Raw genomic sequence first — 19,337 nt, forward strand, 5'->3', positions numbered from 1 at the left:
TTGCAACGTAGTTTGCAATGTAACTAATGAGAGATTAGGTCTGTTTAGGAGAAAGACTGGTGGGTGACTATGGTACATAAATGATATCAGCAGCAATTGAAATTAAGTTGCAGTTTAAACAATCATTTAAATTACAATTCAAATATGATAATTTAGCCCTGCGATGGGCTGGCCCCCCATCCTGGGTTGTTCCCTGCCTCGTGCCCATTGCTTCCGGGATAGGCTCTGGACCCCCCGCGACTCAATAGGATAAGCAGTTTGGAAAATGGATGGATGGATGGATATGATCATTTAAATTTTTTGTTTAAATGACATATTTAAAAATTCATCATTTTAATAACAATTTTAATTGTAATTTAAATAATCATTTAAATGACATTTTTATTGAATATTATCACAAAACACCCTCTGTATAATGGCTCACTTTTCTTTCACCATTGGGTTGGGGAGTATCATCCGGGATAGGTCCTAGGACCCCTGCCACCCTGAAATGGATCAGTGGTTGGAAGATGGATGGATGCAATTTAAATGGACTCACAGTGTAACATAACTATTCTGAAATTAAATACATAATTCAAGTAAAGTGCAACAATGTAGGTTAATTAAAAGAAACTTTCAGGGAGAGCGAGACCCCATAAAGCAGAGACATACCCCGGATGGGGAATGCGGGTCAAAGGGCACAAAACAACACACTATTAACCATGCAGAAACGCTAACTTCAAATATTGTAATACTATATTATATTATTTATGAGGGCCATTGAAAACCGGAAACCCCAACTCTGAGAGATCGATCAACTTATCAGATTCAAGACCAGACAAATATTTAATATGATTTCAGATACAATCAAATTAATAAAATCGAAAGGTGATATGTTCGACTGCAGTCTTCCTGGGGCCTGTACTACAAAGCGGGGTTACTGGCTTACCGGGATAACTATTGGATTTAAGATAGTATGGGCAAAATGTAAATGAACGAATATAAAATCCATTTAAACTGTGGTACCTTAAACCCGACAAGTTACCCCGATAAGCCAGTAACCCCGCTTCTTAGTACAGGCCACTGGTTTTCATACATCGATCTCTTCAAATCGCGCATCGCTGATTTTTTGTAGGTTGCTATTTGTCGCAATGGTTCAGTCCAAAGCCGAATGGTTTGCTCCTTGTCCGGCGTTTCTCATCGCTGATTGGTCAACTGACTTTCCGGGGCCGTGACGGTGCCTGTTGGGATTGGCGCGAAGCTGTTTCGTCCAGGCGGACAAAGAGCTGCCTCAGATTTTTAGTTTTATATTTGTAAATTTGGGGTTTGATATCAAGTGTATCATCATGGCTGATAAAGAAGGTAATCCCCGCGTATTTTCATTTACCGAAAATATTAGACCTCGTATTTCATCCACAATAGAAGCCAACATAGCATAGCCGCTAGCTAGTCCGTAATGTGTGTGCCGGTGTTTTCGTGTTATGGAGGCCCTACGGTGGCTGTAGCTGAGTCCCGCCAAACCGGTAATTAGCATAGCTACCTCGACTAGCCGATTTAACTAGTGTTTAGTTAAATTATTGTAAAGTGACTTTGCTTCTCTCTCGTGGGGATTATCTGGGCGTTTCGACGTGTTGCCTGCACGCGTTTAGCTAAATCTGAATTGCGCGTTAATGATGGTTCGAAAAGCACGGTGGAGTGTGGATGCTAGCTTTGCGCCAGTCTCTTCTCTTCCTCTCTATGCCGGTGTAAATCTTAGCTTGAAGTTAAAATGGTGAATTAGGCACGATTAATCACATAATGTAGTTATCTGGGTGTTCTGACAATTGTGTAAGGTGCATGACCGATAGAGCCATTTAAACCACCATTCAGCTTATACGTTAGGCTAATCATGCTGAGCTTTTGTATATGAGGGTTATTAACAGCTGCTCCCATTAGGTATTAGCTACTCTTGTTCACTTTATTTCATTGTTGAATGAACTTTGCATTTTGGAGGGTTAGACTTTTCTGCAGTTCGACACTCGATTGAGCGCCAAATGTTGACTGTCTGGGTAAATGGCACCGATCATCACGTGTAAATGTTTGTTTGCTTTGCGTGTACAGCAGCGTTCGATGATGCCGTGGAGGAAAGGGTGATAAACGAAGAGTACAAGATCTGGAAGAAGAACACTCCTTTTTTGTACGACCTGGTGATGACCCATGCTCTGGAATGGCCTAGTCTGACGGCGCAATGGCTACCAGATGTTACCAGGCATGTTTTCTTGATTTCCTACTGATTATCCTTATTGAAAGCGTTGTTACTTTGTTGGCTTTACATATTAAATCAGAGATATTCAAACTGTTTTACATGTAGTCACTTATTTCATATATTACATTCGCTCTTACATTGCCAACATGTTAATCCCAGGTAACATTTGTGTGTATTTTTTTTTTCTTTGGGGGGGGAGGCTAAAAAACATGTCAGAGTGGCTAAAGCCCCTGGTAAACAGCCCTGGCAATGCTCATGATGGACATCTATTATCGTATGCTTATGAATGTGTCAAAAAAAGCAAAACACTAAGGAATTGCAAGTGATTGAGTGACATTTCATAAGTTTGATTGGGTCATATTTGAATTATGGTAGTTCAGTTAGTGTTGCATGTTGGGTAAATTAAAATGGCCGCAGGGAATTTACCATGGACTTTTTAATCTGATGCCTGCCTTTGGCACTCTGCAGGCCTGAGGGAAAGGACTACAGTGTCCACCGGCTTGTGCTTGGCACACACACCTCGGATGAGCAGAACCACCTGGTCATCGCCAGCGTGCAGCTGCCGAATGATGACGCCCAGTTTGATGCCTCCCACTACGACAGTGAGAAAGGAGGTGAGACCTGTCTGCCATGTCGCGTCCCAGAAATACAGACACCTACTGTGTATTATTGTCTCCTGCAATATCTCAATGCATCTCATCTGAGCAGAGTTTGGAGGCTTTGGGTCTGTGAGTGGGAAGATTGAGATTGAGATCAAGATAAACCATGAGGGAGAGGTGAACCGTGCTCGCTACATGCCACAGAACCCCTGCATCATCGCCACCAAGACGCCCACCAGCGACGTGCTGGTCTTTGACTACACCAAGCACCCGTCAAAGCCAGGTAGTATGGCCCGTATCTCTCAAAAGGGGGCAGAGCCCAGGGCCTGCCTGCTTGTTTTGCGTGTGTTGAAAAGCCTACAGATACTAGCATTTGTTTCCTCAATTTAATGGCATGCTGTGAACTTTGCAGTAAGATCTGTCTGGCTTGAAGCACCATTGCAATGTCTAGCTTGATTGTTGTGCACGCTTGTCGATTGTCCTGCATGCAGCAGAAAGTGCAGTTTACACTCCCTGTCCTTGTTTGACATGCGTGTCCCTGTGTCCTGCAGACCCCTCCGGGGAGTGCACCCCTGACCTTCGTCTGCGGGGCCACCAGAAAGAGGGGTACGGCCTGTCCTGGAACCCGAATCTCAGCGGCTGCCTGCTGAGTGCCTCTGATGATCACGTGAGACCACTTCCTTTGAAATTCCTGGTTTTGCTGAGTTTGATGTGTCCCTAGGTGAATGAGGGAAGGGGCTTGTGTTTTACTACTTTAACCAATCACAGTCTTCATCGTATGACATCACCACACTGGTCTCTGCTTCCCCTCCCCCCCCTCATTTTCAAAGTCAAGGCTTCTAGTCATCTAGCATGGGGTGGCATGTAGCTCAGTAGGCTAAGACGGTGTGCTTGTGGTCACAGGGTTGCTGGCTCAAGCCCTGTTATCATTATTAATATTATCATGAAATAGACACACCCTTGCATTCTCCAAACAGCCTTTGCAGCTGAGCATATTTTTACGATTTAGCTGTTTATCTGTGACATGTCCATTAACAAAACGCTCAGCGGGCAAGTCTCTGTGCCTGTGATCAGAAGGTTCCAGTTGGAGCACCAGCCTTGGCAGAACAGTCACATGGCTGTGGGCCCTTGAGCAAGGCCCCTAACCCCCAGTTTCAGGGGTGCTGCATGACGGTTGAACCTGCACCATGACCTCCACGCTATGAATAGGAAATGGAGTCGGCAAACAGATGAATTCCTATCTACCTGTACTTTTATTTGTGTAGTGGCCAAAAATGATTGTTTTAATAACAATAATAATAGGCTTTAGACATCTGTATGCCTTAACATGTGCTGCTTAACAGGAAACATAGGTTTGACTTAATGCAGTGATGTCATACGATCACTGACTGGTTAAAGAAGTGAAAGGCGAGCCCCTCCCTTGTTCACTCAGGGGCACACTGGGGGCATTCCCCTTTAGCCATTTGGGAACGTACCATCTGATATTGCATGTCGACTGTTAAAAGTTCCTGCACGCCACCAAGCTTCTATTCGCTGAAATAATACGCTAGGTTAGTGTTTTGGACTGTGTGTTCCTTGTAGGGCTGCACGATGTGTATCGTTTCAGCATCGTCATCACAATGTATGCACGTGCAGTAGTCACATTGCAGCATGTGCAATGTCAAGTAACGCAAATTAAATTAAGCGGCATAGACAATTCATTTGTTGTTTTGCTAAACTAACTAATGTCACACTTTTCTTATAGTTAAACAATCCACAAAAGTCTGTCTAATATAATTTAGGTAAATTTAAAGGTTTTTGAATACGGAGCTGACATGCAGCTTTTCACACACAGCTAAGAAACATGTCGATCACAGAACGAACCACCAATTACAAACATTTTCTTTATTTTACATTATTAATGTAAAAAGTTAATTTGTGTGAGAAAACAATGGTCCTATGTTGGTGATATTTAAGCAAGTTTTATTTATTGCAATGTGTATTTATGTTTAAGTTGCATTTGTCATGCATGGCGCAGGCACGAAGCAGGTGAAGGGAGTCGGGTAATTGAGGGATTTACTAAGGGATCACGCACTCAAGTAACACACAGCGACGTTAATGGCCGCACTGGAGAAATATGTGACCCGTTGCAACGAAATGAGTCTTAAGTCACACTGGTAGAACTGCACTCATAAGACTCATTTAATGGTGATGGGTCACATATACTCTTAACACGGACTTTTGTAATTAACAACAATGTACATTACTGGAAACAGCTGGTAACACAGGGGTTCTTCATGGGGTAGATGAGGGGGGTGGCACACCAGGATCGGCACGATCAGGGCATGACAGTATCTTATGTTCACTGTGGCTATAAGAAAAAAAATTTTAATTGGACATTAAAATGTTCAGTTTGATCTATTTTGTCACTCGTTAACTCCCATATGCGATAAGCTTCCTTAGTTTAATGCTCATGCCCTGTTTAGTACTGAAGTTATCATTACCATTATATTTGGGCAAAATCAGCTCAATCTCCTAATATCGCAATAATATATCGCAGAAAGAATAAATCTTCGCGTTGTGATTTTTTTTTTTTTCTTCCCAATATCGTGCAGCCCTAGTTTCCTGTATAAGCATTAGTGCAATGAATCATACATTGTTTGTCTGTCTGTTGTAACATGCAATTATGCAGTAGTCAGTTTGTAGTGGAAATGTCATTAACTTTAAGGCTAGCTTACTTTTATTACACATGCTTTTTCTTAAGCTGTCGGGTGTTAGAGGAGTTGCCTTAGAAATGCGCGGTGAAGATAAATGTGCATGGCGGTCGGCTTCTTGCAGACGATCTGCCTGTGGGATATCAGCACAGTCCCGAAGGAGGGGAAGGTGGTGGACGCCAAGACCATCTTTACTGGGCATACAGCCGTGGTGGAGGATGTTTCCTGGCACCTGCTGCATGAGTCGCTCTTCGGGTCCGTGGCTGACGACCAGAAGCTGATGATGTACGTCTGCCTGCCAGCAGCCTTCTTTTCTCTCTTAGCCAGATGTTCAGTATTCCGCTGAAATTTTTTTTTTCTTTTTTGGGGATCTGTAGACTGTTCCCCTTTTGATATCTGGTTTAGTTCCTTCGCTTTTCCGTTTGCTGCTTTTACAAATGTGCATTTGTCGTAGAACTCACTGCAGGACCATTTCTCAGTATAGTTTGCAAAGGTTAGGAGGGACGTTGAGAAGGACACGAGGCTTAGGCTCTTCATCAAGTGCATTTGGGTGTTTTGTTATTGAGATTTTTGTGGTAAACATTTTTCGTGTGTGTGGTTTATGTCCAGCTGGGACACCCGGTCCAATAACACCTCCAAGCCAAGCCACGCGGTCGATGCCCACACCGCCGAGGTCAACTGCCTGTCTTTCAATCCCTACAGCGAGTTCATCCTAGCCACCGGCTCTGCTGACAAGGTTTGGGTTAATGACTTGTTTTGAGGATTGGTGGGTGGGAATCACTGGGACTCACCTTCTCTGCTTTGGCCATTCCTAAATGTTAGGGGGATTTATGGCTTATGAATTACTGAATTCCTTTCTGTTATGAGTTATTGGCTTGGCACCAGCAGTTATTATTCATAGATTCTGGTGTGTTTGTGAAACTCTGTGATTTTCAATGGGGATATTCTCCCCCCCCCCCCCCCATTTTTATATTGCTTCTGGAGTTTGAGCCTTTTGCTTTTCTTAGACCGTGGCACTTTGGGATCTCCGGAATTTGAAGCTCAAACTGCACTCTTTCGAGTCTCACAAGGACGAGATCTTCCAGGTACGTGTTGGGCCGCTCTCTCATCAGGGCCTAGCTGACTTTTAAACTTGTGTACATTTTTTTCATCCTCCTTTGAAAGTTCATAGTTTGCCTACAGCTTACAGGACCAAAGCGTTTGCTTTGCCGGTTTCTTGAACTCAGAACCTGGAACGTTCCGTCTCTGATGCTTGCCAATGCATCCACAGGTGCAGTGGTCCCCTCATAACGAGACTATTCTGGCATCCAGTGGAACCGACAGGCGGCTGAACGTTTGGGACCTCAGGTGTGTTGCAGGCTGCGGTTCTGTGGCCCCCTGTTACAGCGCTGAGGCTTCCCACCCTCCCCCGAGGCGACGACAAGCCTTTGGCGCATGAGTCCCTGTGTCTTCTAAAAGCCCTCAAACCGATTATTACCAGTGCTGTGGTTTACGGGTGGCTGTCTACCACCCAGTTCATTAACCTTTTTTTTAATTTTTTTTGGCCTGGAGGTCTGTTTTTGAAATTCCCTAATTGTAACCCTTATGCGGATGGCAGCGGAGAGCTGCAGGTGCTCAGGGACAGTTTCTCTTAGACAGTGGACTTTCAGCACCGTAGGAGATGGACTGAGTCCTAATCTAACAAATGTATGTGATGTTCTCTGTCAATAGTAAAATTGGAGAGGAGCAGTCACCCGAGGATGCCGAGGACGGGCCACCTGAGCTGCTGGTGAATGTTAATTCCCCTTTTACTTTTGCAATAGTAGGATAATTGTTGCCCCAGTTTTTGTAATTGTTTGTCTAATTTTCACTGCAGTTCATCCATGGCGGTCACACCGCAAAGATCTCAGACTTCTCATGGAATCCCAATGAACCCTGGGTAATCTGTTCTGTCTCGGAGGACAACATCATGCAAGTTTGGCAGATGGTGAGCAGATTCATTGTTAGCGGTGATCCTGAGGGGTGAGGTCAGGGTTTTCTGCAGCCAGCTGATTAGCCAGTCTGCCTGGCTCCCAGCTTGGATATGTGACCGACTGACCAGGCTCTCCTTCGTATTTTCAGGCAGAGAACATCTACAATGATGAGGACCCAGAAGGGGCGGCAGATGCTGAAGTTCAGGGTTAAGGAACCCCCCCCCCCCCCCACCCCCTATGAGAGCGGGACTTGAGTGTCCCCTTTATTTTTCCATATTTTGACTTCAGTGGCACCCAGTGCCAGCCAGTCCCTCTTGTGTGTCCCTCTGATTGGATGAAAGGCTGTTCTCCCTTGTAGATCCATCATTTTATTGGCTGGAAGCTTCCACTCTCAGAACGGAAATGTTTCAACAGAAGGCGAGCTCATTTGGCCTGTTTATTTGTGGTCTGTTATAATTTCCCGCCCCTGCTTTCATCTGCTTTAATGTTCACCATTTTCTTGTCATTTCGAAATCTTAGTTTATTTGTGAAATATTCGTTTATTTGTGTGTTAATCCCAGTGTTTCTAAATGCAGTGGATATGTCTTCTGGGCATATGAGTGCGGGATAAACAGGTATTTTTTTTCCTTCTGTTGGGACTCTGCGGAAATGTCTAAAATAAAGGTTAGCTTTTGCCAAGTCACATATAGTGTGCATTTCTGTCCGAAACACTTCAGCACAGCTAACAGTGACCTTATATGTTGCCTGACTTTCCCAGAGTTTAAAACTAAATATGTGTATCTGCCTTGGTTTTTAATTTGCTGACTGTTGGGCAGTTAGTGTTTTTTTTTTTTTCTGTTTTTTTTTCTTTTCTTTTTTGGTTGACCCCCCCCCCCCAGCCACCGTCTTGTTATTGTAATAATGCCTGTATACAGTACTTCCCTGTCATTCGCATTTTGTCAAATTAATTGTATAAAATATGATTCTGAGTAAATGTGTTTTCTATCTATATCACTGTCTCCTCCTTTTTATGTCAAGTATTGCTAACTAAAGCAAGTGCTGCTTTTCTCTGCTCTGCTACACTTTTCAGTACATTGAGGCATTGAGGTGTGATCTTGCCAGTAATGTCCTGTAGCCCCTTTCCTGGAACTGTCTGAGGACTCCGCCTTGCACATCTGTTGTGATACGACTATCGCTATAGAGATAAAATGTTCATGAGTGCGATGTAATATTACATAAATATCTGACCTCGCTTGGAATGTCGACAGTTTTTGAACTTCTCGAATGAAACTGGCAATGTGTTTAAAAGTTGTTGCTTTGGATTTAAGTTCTGAGCTGCTTTCGTGGTCCATTACACACCATTTCGTTGCGGGCGATAACATGCATTACATTCAACATAAGAGATGGAAAAGTTTTTTTGTGATGGGAAAGTTTTGGATTAGATTCATTCGATTGAAAAAGAGCACTAATAAAACCTTTAGCTGATTTAGAAAGTGATGCCATTGAGCGAAGATGGTACACAATTATAAAAGGTACACAAGGGGTAAGAATCAAAACAATTGCACTCGACGTTTGTTTCTGGGTGTGTAAGTTGTTCCAGAAGTCATGTTTCTTCCTTCATGGCAGGACCTGCTGTTCTTTGGACTTCATTCCTGTACTTGCAAAGAGAGAGATGTATGCACCTTACAAACTGAAGAAGTTTAGCATTGGCTAACATAACATAGCATTGCGCCTTAACATAACGTGTGGGACAGTGAGATGATGCTGCGGTGTGGGTTTACATGGCCCCTGTGGGAGCGCCTTCTGAAGGGGTGCGTGCCTGTAGGTTCCCAGCTCTTCCTCAAGGCCTCTCTTCACATTCTCTGTATCCTGATTTTTCTTTTGCTGAATTTCGATCTCTGTTTTCAGGTGTCGCCGGTTCTCCTCTAGAGCATCCAGCACCTCCTAGTGGAAAAAATGAAAATCCATTAACTTCTGTGAACAGGAAACATTTTATTGTGTTTGAAGGAACTTCATGTTTTGTTCTGTGTCTTTGGCTTTAATGGGAATAAAGTCAGGAAACTCAAGTTATTAATCATTTCAGTGTTTTATGTATGTATTTGCAACATTAATTTGATTCTTCATGTGCTGCTGAACAGGGTCAGTCGGTTCTTGTACCTGGGTAACTCTTGGGACATCAACTAGTATATTTACCTGCAAAAAATGTATGCAAACTGATCATATATTTTAAATAAAAGCCCGAATTGCATGTTTTTGAATAGAGAGGTTATGCCCTTAGAGCCTCTGGAGGACGATTCCATCTCCTCCTGCCCCAGCAGACCCCGTGTTCTGTACCCGGTACTGGCCCAGATTCTCCTGCCCCGGCAGACCCCGTGTTCTGTACCCAGTACTGGCCCAGATTCTCCTGCCCCGGCAGACCCCGTGTTCTGTACCCAGTACTGGCCCAGGTTCTCCTCCTGCCCCACAGACCCCGTGTTCTTTACCCGGTACTGGCCCAGGTTCTCCTCCTGCCCCACAGACCCCGTGTTCTGTACCCGGTACTGGCCCAGGTTCTCCTCCTGCCCCACAGACCCCGTGTTCTTTACCCGGTACTGGCCCAAATTCTCCTGCCTTGGCAGACCCTGTCTTCTGTACCCAGTACTGGCCCAGGTTCTCCTCCTGCCCCACAGACCCCGTGCTCTGTACCCGGTACTGGCCCAGGTTCTCCTCCTGCCCCACAGACCCCGTGTTTTGTACCCGGTACTGGCCCAGGTTCTCCTCCTGCCCCACAGACCCCGTGCTCTGTACCCGGTACTGGCCCAGGTTCTCCTCCTGCCCCACAGACCCCGTGTTCTGTACCCGGTACTGGCCCAGGTTCTCCTCCTGCCCCACAGACCCCGTGTTTTGTACCCGGTACTGGCCCAGGTTCTCCTCCTGCCCCACAGACCCCGTGTTCTGTACCCGGTACTGGCCCAGGTTCTCCTCCTGCCCCACAGACCCCGTGCTCTGTACCCGGTACTGGCCCAGGTTCTCCTCCTGCCCCACAGACCCCGTGCTCTGTACCCGGTACTGGCCCAGGTTCTCCTCCTGCCCCACAGACCCCGTGTTTTGTACCCGGTACTGGCCCAGGTTCTCCTCCTGCCCCACAGACCCCGTGCTCTGTACCCGGTACTGGCCCAGGTTCTCCTCCTGCCCCACAGACCCCGTGTTCTGTACCCGGTACTGGCCCAGGTTCTCCTCCTGCCCCACAGACACCGTGTTCTGTACCCGGTACTGGCCCAGGTTCTCCTCCTGCCCCACAGACCCCGTGTTCTGTACCCGGTACTGGCCCAGGTTCTCCTGCCCCACAGACCCCGTGTTCTGTACCCGGTACTGGCCCAGGTTCTCCTCCCGCTCCTGCTGCATCAGCGCCAGTCGCTCCTCCAGGTAGGCTTTCTGAAGGGCCAGCCTCTGCGCCTCCTCTCTGAGGGGACTCAGCTGTGCCCGTAGCTCCCGGGACTCCTCTCGGCACCTCCTGGTGGCCTCAGCGCTCGCTTGCCTCCGTGCCAGCAGGGCCTGGAGCCTGGGCTCGTAGAGCTCCTCCAGGGCCTGCACCCCGCTCTGCAGCTGCTGCTGGATGGCGCGAGATGCCTCGCGACACTGAGACAGCTCGCCGGCCTCGGGGGGCGGCTCCACGCCGCTCAGCCGGCTCTGCAGGTCGTTGAGGCGGTTCTGCTGGTCCAGCTGCAGTCCGGCCGCCTCCTCAGTGAGATGCAGAAGTTCAGCTTGGAGTTTCTCCTTAAAGAGCATTCACAATGCCAACTGAGACAGCTTATTTAAGAGCGTTTACTAAGTCGAGTCATGCTGGGCCCTGAGAAGATGGTGTATATACTGCTTCAGTAAATTATCCAGCTGTATGAACCACAAAACGAATGAGGTTTTCCCTTTATAAAGGCACCTGACAAGTTAATGCAATAAAACTGTACGCATGACAGTGGTAACTAACACACCATCGACTAGGTTAAGAAGCTGGAAGATGGATGGAGAAATTAAACAGACATCATTTCATAATTCTCTTGTTTAAGGACTCGATTAGGTCTAAGATTTTCCTAAATGTGCTTAAGCATTTAATCTCTTAAACAAATATCAGTATTGCTTAATTCTGACTACTAACTTCTGCAACCCTGATGACTGAATTAGCTTTATACTTTACTTTATTGATATTTTATTGATCCCTGTGGGGAAATTCTCTTTACGCCTCCGCCAACTTGCTCTCTGTAGGTGAAGGGCAGCCACCCGACGCAGCGCCCTGGGAGTTGGGGGTTAAGGGCTTTGCTCAAGGATCCACAGACCTGCCCAGGCCAAATCTGAACCAGCAATCTTCTGATCACAGGCACAGAGGTTCAGCCCACCGAGCCACAGACTCCCCCCTGACTGAACTAATCTGTCCATTCTTTTGTGTTATGTGTTCAAATAGAAGTGTGGAACTAACACAGGATGCAACCCTGCACAACCAGGACAGGGCAGTCTAGGATTATGGGATGTTTTAGCACCTGCGTAATGACTGACTCTTTGACATCACGCTGCAACGTGTCCAGGAAGATCCGACTCTGGGTGCATTCCCTCACAACGGCAAAGAGGCGCTTGCGGACACCCAGCACTTCTCCTCGCAGGCTCCGCCTTTCCAACTCTGATTGGGTGAGCTGCCGCCACACCTTTGCCAGCTCCACCCTCAGCTCCTGGGCCTCCCGTGCCATTGGCTCCTCCAGCGCCAGCAGCTCGGCCACCAGCTGGTCTCGGTGCCGCTCCAGGGCACCCACTTGTGCGATGCATGCCTCGAACCGGAGACCCAATTCCCCCAGGGCTGCCTCATCGCTTGGCCGTGTCGTGGAGTTGCCCCTGCAACTATCCCGTTCCGTCGAGTCCTCAAGCTGTGCCACCAATTCTCGTGTGCACTCCTCCAGCTGGATGCTAATGTCCCCCAGGCACCCCTCGATTTGGCTGTCCATGCCTCCACTCTGCCCCAGAAGCAGTGTACCCAGCTCATGTAGGCATTCTTCAAACTGGACGCTCAGGTCGTCCAGGGACCCTCTGGGATCTTCTGCAGCTCCTTCTAGCTGGACCTCTGCACGGTCCAAGCTATCTCCGAACTGCAGTTTGATACCCTCAGTGTACGTCTTTGTATCAGTCCAAGATTCCTCCATCTGGTCCCTAAACTGTAAATCTGCCTCCTGTATGCGATTCCCTTCAGACCCAACACCGGCCTCCTGTAAAATCCCCCAAGTAGGTTTCAGCTGGCTTGGGGCCTCTTTGCTGTCCATTGTCAGTCTGGAAAAAAAAATTAAGCAGCTCCTTAAGTCAAACAAAGTCACTCACACCATTCCTTAAAGATGTTTTTGGGCCCATTAGGAGAACTGCACGAGTGATGCAATCAGAGTTACCAAGACACTCAAGACTGATCCACGATCTGTTTATTCATGCAGCAGTGGAATGTCACCTCATGTTATGTCAAACCGCAGACGTTGGGTTTCAGTGGACCGAATCCCAAATGGCGTTTATTCTTAGACTATTTATTTTAGAAGAATCCAGCCTGGGTAGAGTCAGTCTTGGCCTTCGTTCAAGCCTGCTCGAAAAGCCCCAGCAAGTGAGTGACTGCAGAGCATGATAATTCCCTGGTTTCTTGTATGAGAACCTCGCCACCTCCTTCTCCGAAGCTGCTCCAGGTTATTTCACAGCAGGCTTTTCATACCCTTCAGCTATACCCTATCTATTCCTGCCTTCATTAGCTTATCACTCCTTACAGTCTTTCCAGAGATCAAATACTCTCTTTGCGAACTTTAAAAACTGGAGCGACCGGAAAACGACTTTCCTTAGCAGCATCACAAGCCAGCACACTGTAATCATGAGTCTGAAACAGCACGTTAAGGAACCATTGTAGTCAAAATAACATAATAGGCAGAACTCAACAAGAGCCAAATCATGACAGATATATTTCCAAACATAAACCAAACCCACCATTTCCATGGCAATGGAGTCCTGCTCTACCGCTAGTGAACTTACCTAAGTGCAGCTAACTGATGTAGTTCTTATTTTCCTGGTCCAGCAACGTCTGAGCACATAGCGCACATGAAGAGAGTCGTCCTCCTCTTCTCTCATAGCCCCTAATGGATTGCTTCTCGTCTCCAGGATAACAGAGGATCTGTTTTGGTTTATTAATACATCCCTGGGAGGAACACAAGCCAGTATCTCATCCAACCCCCTTCCCAGCCAACTGCGAGGGGATCAGATGGCAAATCGCACAGATCCAAGTAGGATCTCAGAGGGGAGGGACCTTCCATCGTCTGGTGACATCATCCATGCCTTAAAGGACAAGACAGACCCATGTTTGGACATGGCACAAGGGTCAAACTGTGGTCACACCCAGGAGGAAGCTAAGGGGGGGGCACAGAAAAAGGAACAGTGTCTCCACAGGCCAAAACGCATAGCAAGTATTACTGAAATAAAATATCTTAAGTTAAAAGTGAACTTAAAAACCTTCTGCCGCTCTGGAACATTGTTCATTCTCCATAATCGAATATCACAACACTTAGTCCTCTAGTGACTAAGTCACTGCTCTTTAATAGAACCTAACATACTTTCAGTCCTGAAATACAATACTGCATCCCTGAAGAGCAAAATGCCTGCTCCCCCCGAAGATCTGCACTTCCAGAGAGGGAGCAGCAAGGCCATTTTGTAGTCTGCATGTTAAAGGAGACACACAGGAAACTTGTAAATGTGAAATAAAGGGAAAGAGTCTTGTTTAGAGAGGAACAGACACAATGTTTTCCCAAACAGCACGTTACCCAGCAACATTAACATTGGTTTAACTAGCTAGTAAGTTTTACCTTGTTTGAAAGCACTAACACCTTATTAAATATGGTGTGCATACATGAAAGTGTAAGGGAGGAACTGGGAGGATTGTGGATGGTTGTTGTATGAGACAATGCTGAAGTGACTCATAAAGCCTCGAGTGTATTATTTATGTAATGCCTAACGATGCCACAAGATGGCACTGCAATCCATTTTTATCGAGGCCTTCAGGATCTGCAGTAGTTTTGCAGGCAGTGTCTCTCAGGAGAGAGCACCAGGATGGACGTCCAGAAAGTAAAAATCCAGTTTCAACCAACCAGGTGAGTTCTCTGTGACTGTCACTCTTTATACTAAGCGGGTTGATACAAAATCTTGATCCGAATTTTTACTTTCTGGACCTGAAATGTCCACCTCTAGAGACTCTGTGTACTGCTTACTCATGTAGTTTCATAAGCATCGGTAGCAATAAAAATTCACATAAAACGTCTACCTGGCCTTCATGAAGTGTAATTTAATAATATACATGTAGATGGGATGTAGGGAGATTTTAAAAAGTCAATGTGTCACAAAGGCTATGACACTGCACTTGGGTCCAGAACGATTGTTTGCACACCACGTACAGCAGAGGTGGCTGGTCCATAGAAGAAGAGGTAGTGTCTCCTCTATTTCTGAAATTAAATTATAAAAGAAGAAACTTTAAAGCAATTCATTGCTATAGTTTTGTTGTCATTTCTTTGAAAGAATTCACTATTAAAATCCTGGGAAATGTATTATCATCTTCAATCAATCAAAATTTGCAACCCCCAGCCACCCCTGATGTACACACTTTCAGTGGAGACCTTTATCCCGAAAATGTAACTAGAGAACTCAGTGAGTCTGATTTTGTCTGGTCACATGCATGTGTTGGCACTGTATTCATGGCATGACAAGAATTGTGCAATTACATGATTAATACAGTGTAATATAATTAATCAGTCCCATCCTTAATATTAGTGCATGCACACACACATCCATTCATCTATCTAATAACAAAGGGTGGGGGCTGGTGCTTATTTATGGCAGCATGGAACACGCCAGTCATGTGAAACATGCGGGGCACGTACAGGCAGATGCTGCGGCAATTCAGGCATGCCAGTTCCCCCGAACAAACATTCCACTGGCCCGTTAATCGAGCCCCTCGCCCCAGAGTGACAATCCAGGGCGGGGACATGGCATACATCTGAGCTGGGAAATGGATGACAGGGCAACATTGCCTGCCTTCTCAGAGACGGAGTATGGCCTGCGCTCGGACGCCAGCGTGTTCTTGTAAAAGGACACGGATCGCGAGAGGCATGTTCTGCCTCCCTACAGTGAAAGAGGCAGCCAGTAACTCAAGACCGAGATGGTGCATAATGCATGCTGTCCATTATGCAAAAAAATGAGTGTTGGTAGGAGGTTGGAGGTGGGTGTAGCTGGGTGGTGCCCACCTGGAGATTAAAGAGTGCCTGTAGAAGGCTTGGATGCCTTCTTGTGATCTCTGTGCTTTGTTTGTATGATGCTTCATGTCTTCATCATCGTACCCCAACCCTATAATCCGTCCTGGGAGCGGACTGGCGGGACCACCTTGTCTCTTTAAGCCTGGAGTGACCCATGCGTGGGTGCCTCACTCCAGGGCAGTGGCTGAAGGCCACCCGCCCCACTCAAAATTGCTGGGTTCCTTGCTGAGGAACTCATGAGTTAACCATCACGGCAACACTGAGTCAACGGGGCAGTGAAGCAGGTAGCCGGTCATGCTAACCAACCCGCTGAGGGTGTGTCCTCAGAACCTCACACTGAAGCTTTTTAATCTTCTCAATGAATCATCGCGGCTCTGAGGAATTTCCTATTGGACGGCCCTATATTCAGCCGCTCTCTGCCCCTTTCCAGTCGAATAGTTTGATAATGCGGCCTCATTTGAGTCCATCAAGGCATAACCAATAAGGAAAATTCCTCCCGTGACCCTGCCTTGGACAAGGTGTGTCCCATACTGCATTCCTCTTGCATTAGTTCGGAGTGGATTACCATGGACTCAGAGCATGGACACTATCCTGGATGCTACCTTTGTCCAAAGCAAACAAAACAAAACAAAAAAAACGATTATTTAGTGGGAGAATGAACATCAGACTAAGCACAGTCATCTTGCAGTGCAGACGAATTTCCACCTGTGCTCCGCTGGGTTTTCCGGTCATTAGGAGTACAAAGTAACTGACCACAGTCTAGCTCTGTTTTTGCTGCCCTATTTAAACCCATTTCTTTCCCGAAACTGGGCTGACGGAGTAAACTACTAACATCAGGAGGCAAATATGATAACGAGGCAGTTTGGCTCGTTAGAGGGCTTTAGTATTGGGATTGACAGCCCTGCTTGTGCCTCATAATTAGCAGGTCCAAGGTGCCAGTAGGGAACCTTGTTTCCACACATTTTTGCCTGCTAGTAACCCTGCCCCTCCCTCTCCCCACCCCCCTCCAGCCCCTTTCACAAGCCCTTGGGTACTGCCCCCCCTTTTTTCCATGGTAACTTGGACACAAGGGCATGTTCACACAGCTCGTTTGCATTTCTTATCTCTGCCGGGGATGCTTGAGTAATCTGGGAGGTGTGAGTGAGGCTCACTCGCTCACCTACCTCTTTCTCCAACCCGGGAAAGGAAACTTCCATAATAATCAGGCCTCGGCTCATGGTGCTGCATTAATGCCAGCAGCATTGCACTGGGGTGGCATCGTGTACAGGGCAGGGACGGATTACGGACCGGGCCAGCGGGGCCGCTGCTCAGGGGCCCTTGGGGTGCAGAGGGCCCGTGGGGCCCCTAGCCCAAAACAATTTGCAAGGCTTATCAACAATGTATTTTTGTTTGTCTATTTTAGAGGGCCTACATTCTTTGATCCTCTGCCTACAAGGGCCCCTGACCCTATAGGGAGGGTGTTTGGCTGCCAAGGGCCCTTGAATTGTGGTGGTTGTGGTGGTGGTGGTGCTGGTGGTGGTGCTGGTGGGGGGGGGGCCTCGCAATCGTTTTGCCCAGGGACCCACACAACCCATAATCCGTACCTGGTACAGGGGTGCCTAGGGTGGCCACCTAATCCATGTTGGGGGGGGTGGCGCTCTAAGATACTTCATAACTGACAAGCTAAATAGTTCATTTCTTCTTGTGCTCTGACTGGTTTGTTTCCTTGGTTGAAAGACTCATCCAGTTGTTTCACATTAATTAGTTTTAGTGACACGTGCATGATTACAGGAGACTGACCAATCAGCACACAGCAAGAACTCAGAGACTGACCAATCACCACACAGCAAGACCTCAGTACTTAAGTGAAATCTGGGTCCTTTTAATTGAAATGGTTGAAATGGTAGTTTACTACCTTGGTCCGAGCTCATATTGTCCCCTCTGACATGGATTGGGTGGTCATCCTCTCAGCCAAACAGCATCATGCAGTGACTCCTTACCTCATGGAAGCACACTCTCTCTCCACAAAGCGGGGGGGGGTCTGGGCATTTGTAAAATCCAAACATTTGCTCAGAAGCTCTCGAGTGGGGTTGCTTTGAAACGTGTTTATGCCTCTCAGGGCTGTCTGTGTAAATCTGGGGAGCCGGGTGAGTGTCACCGGCTCCCGGATCATTCCGGCCTCCCTATCCATGTGTTCTTGTGCTGTTCTGCCAGGAGACAGAACCGTTCTATGACACCCAGTTTGACTTTCTGCATGTTCACTGTAGATGGCGCTATTGAGCACTCGTGCCACAGATAAACTGGTTACGCTGAAACAATTTTCCGCCTGTTATTCTCATGAACCTACATCTAGTCCCTAGCATTTTGCTTATAGGTTTAAACGCAGGTGACATATATTACTGCAGAACCTGTGTGTATATTCTTGGGTTTCTTGTTGGGGAGTTCCTTAATGTTTGGGGGCAGCAGGTCTCGAAGCTTCGTGAAGATTTTACAGGGCCAAAGATGAAGCATTGTTGGGCTTTTTCTCCTGTTGTAACGTTTCCCCTGTTTTGATTTCCCTGTCGTGCCAAACAGACTGGTTATTTGTACTTGTCCCTTGTTCCAGATGTACACAGCAGCTGGTCAGACCAGCCGAGTTTCTGTTGCCCGTTAATCTTGCCCGGTCGTACCCTAGAACATCAAGTGCCTTTGATTAACATTCACGTGGTGCCTTTCCTCGAAATAACAGACATTCGTCACAGGGAGGTGGGGAGAGCACAGGGCGATGACGTCGAGCTTTACTCTTACTCAGCTCTTCCAGATGCGGCCACAGGGACCTGAAGCCAAACCCACATGCCGAAAGACCTCCCACTTCCGCTTCCAAAATAGTCTCCCCCCTCTCTCTCTCCCTCTCTCTTTCTCTCTCTCCTCTGTCTCTCTGTATCTCCCCCCCCTCTCTCTCTCTCTCTTTCTCTCTTGTACTCTCTCACTCTCTCTCTTGCACTCTCACACTCTCTCTCTCTTGCACTCTCACCTCTCTTTCTCTTGCTCTCTCCTCTCTTTCTCTCTGCCTCTTTCTCTCTCTATCATTAGGTTTTATGCTGCTTCTCCTGGTAATCAAGTGTCTGGTCTGACTGTTGAATTACCGGTTTGGCCGTTTTTAGTCATTTTTCTGTGTGCTGAAGGGCAGCCACGGTTGCTCCCTCTTTCAGAGTCACTCGCCGTGAGGTCAATGCTCGCGTCGGGGCGGGGGAGGATCAAACGGCCCAGAAAGGTAGCTCTCAAAGCTTTGAAAGGAATAGTTTCAACAGGCTGCTTTTTTGGGATGAGGAGGGCAGTACTGTGCAAATGTCCATAGGAGAGGCAACAGTCATGCAAGACTGGTTAGAGTTGCCATCAGCAGTCCCCTGCAGAGCAAGAAAATAACAATTATGGTAACACTTTAATCCAGACTGGACCTCAGATGTTCTGGATCTGTGTATCTGTCATGGTGGGAGGGGAGGGGAGGGGAGGCCAATCACCCTGAAAGACGTTTTATGTTGCTGCTTATAGTCATGATATTTTTATTTGCCTACTGCTGCTGAAAACGCTTAAATTTTGAACTAGGAAATACAAGGTTAAGCATACCGAGAAAGATTTGTATTTACAGC

The 19,337-nt window shown here is 46.8% G+C and overlaps 2 protein-coding genes across 4 annotated transcripts; one reads left to right on the forward strand and one right to left on the reverse strand.

Moving 5' to 3' along the window:
- Positions 1–1,208: 1,208 nt before the first annotated feature.
- On the forward strand, positions 1,209–8,456 carry rbbp4 (retinoblastoma binding protein 4). The gene is made up of 12 exons (XM_048993803.1): positions 1,209–1,341; positions 2,080–2,227; positions 2,693–2,838; positions 2,933–3,106; positions 3,375–3,490; positions 5,641–5,801; positions 6,126–6,252; positions 6,524–6,601; positions 6,787–6,863; positions 7,227–7,284; positions 7,372–7,482; positions 7,617–8,456. Exons 1-12 carry the CDS (start codon positions 1,326–1,328, stop codon positions 7,677–7,679), a joined length of 1,275 nt encoding a protein of 424 aa, XP_048849760.1. The 5' UTR covers positions 1,209–1,325; the 3' UTR covers positions 7,680–8,456.
- A 462-nt stretch (positions 8,457–8,918) lies between these two features.
- On the reverse strand, positions 8,919–13,699 carry sync (syncoilin, intermediate filament protein). Of its 3 annotated transcripts, none has more exons than XM_048993802.1 (5): positions 13,466–13,699; positions 11,959–12,733; positions 10,793–11,203; positions 9,229–9,391; positions 8,919–9,099 (listed from the first exon to the last, which is right to left on the reverse strand). In XM_048993802.1, coding segments are annotated over exons 2-5 (1,344 nt in total). In that variant the 5' UTR covers positions 12,727–12,733; positions 13,466–13,699; the 3' UTR covers positions 8,919–9,097. The 3 variants fall into 3 exon arrangements, with proteins under 3 accessions (XP_048849759.1, XP_048849758.1, XP_048849757.1); XM_048993801.1 differs by having other exon boundaries at positions 8,919–9,104; XM_048993800.1 differs by having other exon boundaries at positions 9,267–9,391; positions 13,466–13,698.
- Positions 13,700–19,337: the final 5,638 nt, after the last annotated feature.

The sequence above is a fragment of the Brienomyrus brachyistius genome, chromosome 23, assembly GCF_023856365.1.
Source record: "Brienomyrus brachyistius isolate T26 chromosome 23, BBRACH_0.4, whole genome shotgun sequence".
Classification (NCBI taxonomy): Eukaryota; Metazoa; Chordata; class Actinopteri; order Osteoglossiformes; family Mormyridae; genus Brienomyrus; species Brienomyrus brachyistius.